The 8,886-nt window shown below is 41.3% G+C and overlaps 1 protein-coding gene across 1 annotated transcript; it reads left to right on the top strand.

The window, feature by feature from the left end:
- The first annotated feature begins 5,219 nt into the window (after window positions 1-5,219).
- LOC144769257 (olfactory receptor 5F1-like) lies at window positions 5,220-6,158 on the top strand. The gene has a single exon (XM_078653320.1). It carries the CDS (start codon window positions 5,220-5,222, stop codon window positions 6,156-6,158), a length of 939 nt encoding a protein of 312 aa, XP_078509446.1.
- The last annotated feature ends 2,728 nt before the right edge of the window (window positions 6,159-8,886 follow it).

The following is an 8,886-nucleotide window of genomic DNA, read 5'->3' as shown; positions in this document are numbered from 1 at the left end:
ATCCATTCTATATAAAAAAAACATCAGATACTTTAGGTAGCAATTTAGAGATGATTTCAATTTTTTGGAATAATGAACTTTCACTTTCTTTATCTATTGACACGTGGAAAGATATTTGGCTTTGTAGTATATCTGGTTGGATACCTGTTTCAATATATCAAACCAATTCTTATATCCTATACAATCGTTTATGGACTCCATAATGTTTATTTAAGGCTAAACTTCTTCCATCTGCAGATTGTTGGCATTGTAAATTTCATCAAGGTACACTACAACATATCCTTTTTGATTGTCCTTTGGTTTTTAAATTTTGGTCTGAAATTTGGGATATCATAAAAAAGATTTTAAAACTTCATATAGATGCTCCCTATCAATTAAGAATATGTAAATCTGCTATTATATCACAAAATGTATATGATTTAGAAAGCAAACTTTTCAATTTTCTGCAGCATTAAAATCCATCACTTTTTGTTGGAAAGATGTATCTATATTATCTGTTAATGCTTGGTGGTCGTGGGTTATCTTTACAAGAAGAGGTGCTCAATTAGGGGATTCATCACAATTCAATCACTTATCAATCTTTTTGGTTACCTGTTGATGTATATTTATCCTCTTAATGTTGTATTATAACTTTAATTTTGATTTTAACTCAAGTAGAATATTCTTAATATAAAATATAGTAGCTCTATGTATATCTTAAGCGCTAGTTGTTCTATTTGTCCCCTCCCTCCAACTCCTTCCTTCTCCCCCTTTAATTTATTTTGTTTATGTAATTTCCCAATACCTACTGTAATATTTGTATGACTATGGTTAGTTTATGAACTGTTATTTAGGTATTTATTGCTCAATTATAATATTTTATGTATTGCCTTATTTAGTTCTCTATAAACAATAATTTAATAAATATTTTGAACTCAAAGCACATATGCAACACATAATATATCATAATAAATGAGCACAATATACGTTTGGCCCTAGGAGGGAACCAAACCATTTATTAAGAAAGTGGTAAAAGAACCACAACTTGACTAGACACAAGGCTTGGAGCCTGTAGAATGGCTGGGTCCACAAGGAACTACCGAAGGAAGTGCCACAGGGGACCCACGGGGGACCCGTGCAGTGTGAGTACACAGCCGCTAATTGCCATTAGCTTCTATGGGTGAAGTCGCAGTTGGAAATTTAAAGATTAAGGACACTTAGGAGAGGACTTTGAGCAAACTCCTTTAGATTTAAGGGGTTATAGAGCGAACACCAACGGGAGCACCGGAGTACTCGAGTTACCTCACCCAGGTACCCGGGTGCCTAGGTGTCTTTTAGTGTCGGGAATCGTCGTTAATTTCAATGGCGATCTGCTGAGAAGTGCTGCTGCTGTCGAGAAGGAAAGTGTCCGGTGTGATCCAAGCCTGGATTGAAGATGTGAAGAACCTGAAAGCAGAGGGGTCAGAGTCTAGGTCACTTGCCAATAAACAGGGGCACGAGAGACAAATGCCCACCAATGTCGGATGATTCAGGTGTGAAGAGGTGAAGCTTGACTCTGCAGCCACGAGGACCAGAAGGTGTCGACAACAACCAGGAGCAAGATTTGAGCTGTCCCACAAAGGATGTCGAGTGCTGCCGTGTCGGTGACCGGATTGGACCTAATAAGCCTTGGCAACAGTAACCCACACAGAAAGAGAAAAGATGCTTCTGTGCAGACCAGCAAGGTCCGAGAGACTCATTAAGTGGTGGAGAGTCAGGGCATATCTGGAGCAATCAAGGAAACCCAATGAAAGTCAAAGTTGCCTACTCAGGGACCTACCAGTCAACGGACTAGGGATCATAAAGGTACCGGCTCATGGAACACTCCAGGAGTGTAGGCCAGAAATCTTCGGTGGAAAAGGGACTCGGGGTTTGGGCTACAAGTAACCCAATGCACAGTCTAAAGGAACATCAAGAAGCTAATGCACTTGCAAATGTGCACGGTGTCCAGGAGTTCGGGTTCCACGGTACCCACGAGGGCTATGGGTCTCAGCTTTGCTGGGGACTCAGGTCAACTTCTGGGAAGGCTGGAAATCCACCTCCTGTGTTTCAAATACTTCGTAGTCCGGTGGGAGCTTCGGAGATGCAAACCAATCAGATGCATCTTTGGTGCCTTCCAAGAAGGGGAGTAACTCCTTTACCCCAAGGGAGATGCTTCAGTCATCCAGCATCGTGCAGATCGTTGAAGTTCCAGGATTCAGTATCTGAATTTCGTCCAGGTGTAATTTAAAGTCCTGTAGTCAGAGGTTCCTTTCTTATACCCAAGGAAGGGGTTGGACATACTCTGGGGATCCACCTATGGGCGGGTCTGGAAAGAGGGGTGACTATACCCGTTTCCTTTGTCCAGTTTCACGCCAGAGCAGGGCCTGGTAACCCCTGCATGCGGTTTGAACTGGGCTATGCACAGGGACACCAAATGTGCCCCCAGTGCAGACTTCAAAGTACTCTTGGAGTGCACCCACCCAGCCCTAATATACTAAAGCCTGTCTGGGAGGTGGTGACACCTCCCTGTGACAGGAAACCTACTGTCCAGGTCTCACCTGCCGGAGTCTAGTCCAGCAGCAGGAAACCAGGCTTGTGTCTGTGGCATTCATTTTGTGATTCCAGGGTTCTTTTGAACTGGTACCGGGTGTACCGGTGTGGACATATCTCTCCCTCTAGAAGGGTGGAATCATACCCCCGCCGCCAGGTCTGGCAAGGGGTATAATTCCAAAGTGTTTGACACCAAACACAACATGTTTCCTTGCAGCCATTTCAAAGTTAGCATTTTCCGCAAGGTTATAATGCACTTAAGAAAATATGGTCTGGCTGCATCACAGAACAGCCTCAGAGAATAGGTTCCGAAGGATGCAGAGGAGCCCTGCTCATGCATGGGCACCCTCTCACACAAAACCCAGCACCCTGCCTTCAGGATTGATAAGGCCTGCCATATTGGTGGCTGATAGGTTTATATGTGTTGTGATTTAAGGTAGATATAGGTAACCTATATCTAAGTAAGGGGTGCATGTACCACCTTACCCAGGCTGCAGGTAGCAGTCCTGTGGTGTCATTTTGGAAGGCATCCCAGGAGTGGCACAATAAATGCTGCAGCCCCTGGTTGGCCTCGGGGGTACATATGCCCTTCGTACCTAAGGTACCATATACTAGGGACTCAGAAGAGTACCCCAGTAACCAAACTGGAGTGTACCTAAAGTACATGGAATCAGTTTAGAGAGGAAGAATCTAGGCTGGGGTCCTGGATAGCAGGTCCCCAGCCAGTCTAAAGTTGGAAAAACTGTGAAACATCAGCAAAAAGTAGGGGTAACCATACAAAGCAGATCCTACTCTCCGATACCCATTACTTTTGCATTTGACCTGGTCTAATGTAAGCTGTTAATCCCAGGTTGACGCTTTATGCTTTTAAACACTAAACTCAGTTTAGTTTATAAAAAATTACTCTGGTTTTTGTAATTGTGGCCTTATTTTTATCATTAAATTAATCTCCATTTGGCTAAGCAGGTTTGGCCTCTTTTTGTATGGTGTTTACTGTTTGAAGTGTTGCACGAATACTTTACACATTGATTCTTAAGTTAAGCCTGACTTCTCTGTGCCAAGCTACCAGGGGGTGAGCACATGTTAAATGAGGGTGTGTTTGCTACTTACCCTGACTAGGATTGTGGTTCATGCCTGGACAGGGTGTATACCACTGCCAACCGGAAACCCAATTTTTCATAGTGCCCCTTATGCAGTCAACTTTGCACCATTGTGCAATGGTGACCGCACTGATGCAACAAAACAGCAGAAATGTTCCATATCTTTGTTAATATAGATAATTTCTGCTCTCTCCCTCTTGCATGCCCCAGCACAGATAGTTCCTTGCATGCATCAATAGTAAATGTGCTCCTTTATAGATTGCCTCTAAGTTAAGCCTGACTGCTTTTGTGCTTAAGTACCCGAGCGTTAAGCACATGTTTATTTAGTGACTTTTGTTGTTTACACTGCTTAACTAGTAACCCATTTTCTGACAGGGAATGAGAAGTCCCCTCCTCTGTGGCCACTCAAAACCAGCTTTAAATCTGTAACTTTTCCAGGCATCATTTAACATTTACTTGTGGCAGGGAATGTCTCACTGAAGTAAATAAAGTTCCTGGGCCCATCGCAATTGGTCTTCCTGCCAGGGGATTAAAGACATCCCCACTCCCAGGCCATTGTCTCTGCTCTAGAAACAGTTTTCACACCTCCTTCCCGCCTAATTCAGGCCAAAGACGAGATGGGCAGATGCTGAGGACACAATGCAGGAAGATAGTGTAACATTTCTAAAAGTTTCCTTTTTCTTATATCTAATACAAATCACACTTGTCGAATAGATTCAATTTGTATGACATATAAAAATGGTTCTTTGAATGGAGTCTGTAGCTAGTAGAGATTAAAGTTTATTATCAATAGATTGAATTTTGAATGTGCCAGTTATAGTCTGACCAGTGACAATGTCTTTTTAGGCTTAGTCACTGTGGGAAAATGTCATTCCTAATGTCTCACATATTCCACTCAAAGACATTATGCATCATATCTTGTTGGTAGCAGGGTGCACATATAAAATTTAAAATCACTTTTTCCTATCTGTCAAAATAGTACTTTTGACAGGCCTCAGTAGCAGTCTTCAAGCTGCTGCTTTTAGGTTACATGGAGTGGGCCTTACATCATGTTTTCACTACCACTAAAGTGGATGGCACAATATGTGCTGCACTTCAAGAGTGCTATTCAACTTTCCAGGCCATGGTTTGTGTTTCCACACTATATCCAATGAACTTATAGGAAAGATAACTGTGTCAATCAGGGCACAGACAACATATCCATGTTTAAATTGGGACAACAGGAACTTTACCCCTGGTTTGCAGGTGTACAGTGCATAGAGCTCTAGAACCTGCAGAGCACACAGGGCAAAATCTCGGGGGGGGGGGGCGTGGGGGGGTGGTATTATGCAAATGATAGTCATTTTCTATAATACCTATTATTGAGGGTTATTTTGTCAGCAATTTTGATTTCCTGATTACAGTGGTGTGCACATCTGTCTATCCATTGCTGTTTCTAATATTTGAGATTTTTGGATTAGAATCATGATAATATTGAAACATTCGTTCATCATGATAGGTACATGTGTCACAATGAAGGTGTTTAATTGATTAATTTTTCTTTTTCCCTAGGAAGTCATCTCTGGAAAAATGCAAGTGGGAAATCACACAGTCATTACCAATTTCATTCTTCTTGGTCTTACTGATGACCCAGAATTGCAGGTGCCATTGTTTGTGTTCTTCCTTCTGGTCTACATCATCACCCTGATAAGCAATATAATTATCATTGCATTAATCAGGATGTCACCTTGCCTTGACAGTCCTATGTACTTCCTTCTCAGCAAGTTGTCTTTGGTAGACATTTGTTATTCAACAACTATTACTCCCAATATGCTGATCAACTTCCTTTCGAAAAGAAAGACAATATCTTTCTTAGGGTGTGCAACACAGTTGTTTTTCTTCGCAACACTTGCAAATACCGATGACCTAATGCTGGCTGTGATGGCCTATGACCGATATGTTGCTATATGTAATCCCTTACAATATCCCATCATTATGACAAAATTTGTGTGCGCTTCTTTTGTGGCCGGATCATATACAGTCAGCGTACTTGCTGCTTTTGTTCATACCACCTGCACCTTCAGGTTGTCTTTTTGTGGGCCAAATGAGATCTCACATTTTTACTGTGATGTTCCTCCTCTTCTGAAGCTCTCCTGCTCAGACACCACACTTAATGAGGTTATAGTATTTACAGTTGCTGGAAGTATGCAAGTGGGATCTCTCCTTGTTGTCCTAGTCTCTTACACCTATATTATTTCTACCATCATCATGATGCACTCCATAGAAGGGAGAAAACGGGCCTTCTCAACATGTGCCTCACACTTTATCTGTGTCATAATGTTTTATGTTCCAGTTCTTTTCATGTATTTACGACCTAGATCCAGTTACTCCATGGACCAGGACAGAGTGGCATCAGTTTTCTACACAGTGATGATCCCCATGTTAAATCCACTAGTATACAGCCTTAGGAACAAGAAAGTCAAAGGAGCTGCAAGGAATGTTATACAAAGAACGTTTAGACTAAAATGAATACTTAAAGATATTTGAATTATGATAATAGATTTTTGGGATTAGTTAAATTCACATGTCTATAAAGAAAGTAAGCTATACCTTAAAAAGAGCACATACTAGTCCAATCAATCAATCATATAATTTGTAGAGGGCACTACTCACCCGTGAGGGTCTCACAGCGCTGGGGTTGGGAATGCTGATACTGCTTGAACAGCCAGGCTTTGAGGAGTTTTCTGAAGGTCAGCAGGTCTTGGGTCAGCCATAGGTGGATGGGGAGGGTGTTCCAGGTCTTGGTGGCGAGGTGTGAGAACAATCTGCTGCCGGAGGTCGCTCTTCGGAAGCGGGGGACTGTTGCGAGGGCGAGGTCGGCGGAGCGGAGCTGGCTGGTGGGGATGTAGAAGCTGAGTCGTCTGTTGTGGTATGTTGGTCCGGTGTTGTAGAGTGCCTTTTGTGCATGGGTGAGGAGCTTGAAGGTTATCCTCTTGTTGACAGGGAGCCAGTGCAGGTCTCTCAGGTGGGGTGTGATGTGGCTGCGGCAAGGGATGTCGAGGTCCACTGATCATCACATCATTATTGAAAAACAGCCCCAATCCAACTAACACTGCTTAGCCCTACAAATTCACAAATTTACCACAATGCAAAGCATAACTCATTTGTAAATAGGAAAATGTATTTTTCAAAACATAATGTGAATGTTTGTGTTTTATTCTTTTAATATATGCCATTTCCACTTTATACAATTTGAAAATGTTTTGCATTAGCAATTAGCTTGTCATTATCATTTATTTTGGACCATTTATAATCCACAACACATAAAAAAAACAATAAACAGAGTACAACAATGCCATATGATTACAACCATAAACAGGAGCTCTTTAAAGCTCAGTCAACATAATATACATGTATAATAATGTTTGGAAAAGACCCAAGAAAGTCACCAGGCAAAACAAAATACACTTAAAATAATGTGTATTGATATAATTAGATATGTGTTGCAGATCTTAGCATATGTTCATAATACAATATCAACACCATTCTACTTAAATATTTAGTAGTTCAAGAACGTTTGAGACTATTATTCATGCTGGAAAAATGTATTTAGATATTGTGAATTTAGCATTCTATGAAGTATCAGAGTTACATATCCATTAAGTTGATACATTACAGTATTCTTCAGTAAGTGTACCAGATATTTAGTTCTAGGCTTTTAGTTGGGAGGACAACATGACTGGCAATTGTCATAGGTTTGCCCAGATGTACTTCTACTAAGAGATTGCTTGAGTTATTGAAGCAGGCAGCAGTGCTGTTATTACTGAAGTGTTGTTGTCAGGAGACCCAAGGCTGCATCGGGAGACAGGGTAATGCGGTGTGCAGGGCCCACAGGTCTCAGTACATGTAACGGTGTTGGTTGTCAAACTGGAGTCAATAGTGCTGGCATCGATGGCCCAAGGCTGCAGTGTGGGACGGGTGTAGTGGGCTAGTCCCACATTTTCAGGTGTCATAAGTAGACGCTGTAGACGTGGCCAGGTAAATGTAGAAGTAGTTTATTAAGTTCTTAGATGTAGATATTATAAGCCCCACCAGGAGCAGCCTCCTAGCTGCTCAGCCCATCCTCAACTGACAACACTCATGCACCCAAACATTCAACTCACGCTAACATTCTAACCTGAACACTCACACTGGCTGAGCAGCTAGATGCAGAGGAGTAAATGAACATATTTACAACCTGAGGATACTACATTATCCTCTTCCTCTCGAAATGAAAAACAAAAGAGAAAATAACAATGAAGAGAAAAACTATACACAGTTTAAATATACAACAGTAGCAATATATCCGTAAACCCAGGGATGAGGGAGACACCACATCACGAGAGGGCAAATGGACAACCAAGAAAAGAAAGAAGGAAGAAAGCGATAGAGATAGAAAAACATCAACATTATCTTCCTCCTTTAATAATGAACAAATAAAATAAGTAAGTAGTGAACAAAGAACTCACATACCGCAAGTGAGCAAGACAAATATGAAAAAAATGAGGGGAAAAACATAACCCCAGACTAAAATACAATGAGTGGAACGACACCCAAAGAAGTACTTCTCACGTGAGAAGACTGTGGCGAACCCAATACGCCACCCCTCAAATGAGGGACACTATGGGGCTAAAAACCCAATTGAAAATGTGTTTGGGAATGACACCCAATGAACAAATAAAGTCACACGGGACTAAAACCCAAGGACTAGTGCAGCATCAAAAGATGACTACCCACACAAATAACAACGTGTATAAAAGTGAAAGGACTTGAAAAATTAGCAACCTAGGCAGTTTGTAAATACTTGTCTATTCAATGATAGAAAGATAGGTGACCAAAGGCAAGTGAACAAACACAGTATTGATTGTGAAATAAAAACTATTGTTTTAATTAAATATTGTACATGGTTGGACAATTGAATACTGTGTTTGTTCCCTTGCCTTTGGTCCCCTATCTTTCTATCATTGAATAGACAAGTATTTACAAACTGCCTAGGTTGCTAATTTTTCAAATGTTTGTTTCCCTGACCTAGGAGTTTATTCATCCATTTTCCAGGGGGTCCTTGTTTTATACGTAAAAGTGAAAGGACTGACACCCAACACCAACGTACCAAAGAAGGGACAGACACCCACTTTAAACAGAAATTGGTGCTGAAACCCATTCAAAATCAACGAGGGGTGATGGGACTAAAAAACAACTCCCATCCCTAGACAGGGAT

Source organism: Lissotriton helveticus, chromosome 1_1 (assembly GCF_964261635.1).
Source record: "Lissotriton helveticus chromosome 1_1, aLisHel1.1, whole genome shotgun sequence".
In the NCBI taxonomy this organism is placed as follows: Eukaryota; Metazoa; Chordata; class Amphibia; order Caudata; family Salamandridae; genus Lissotriton; species Lissotriton helveticus.
This window is presented reverse-complemented; position numbering and strand designations above follow the sequence as displayed.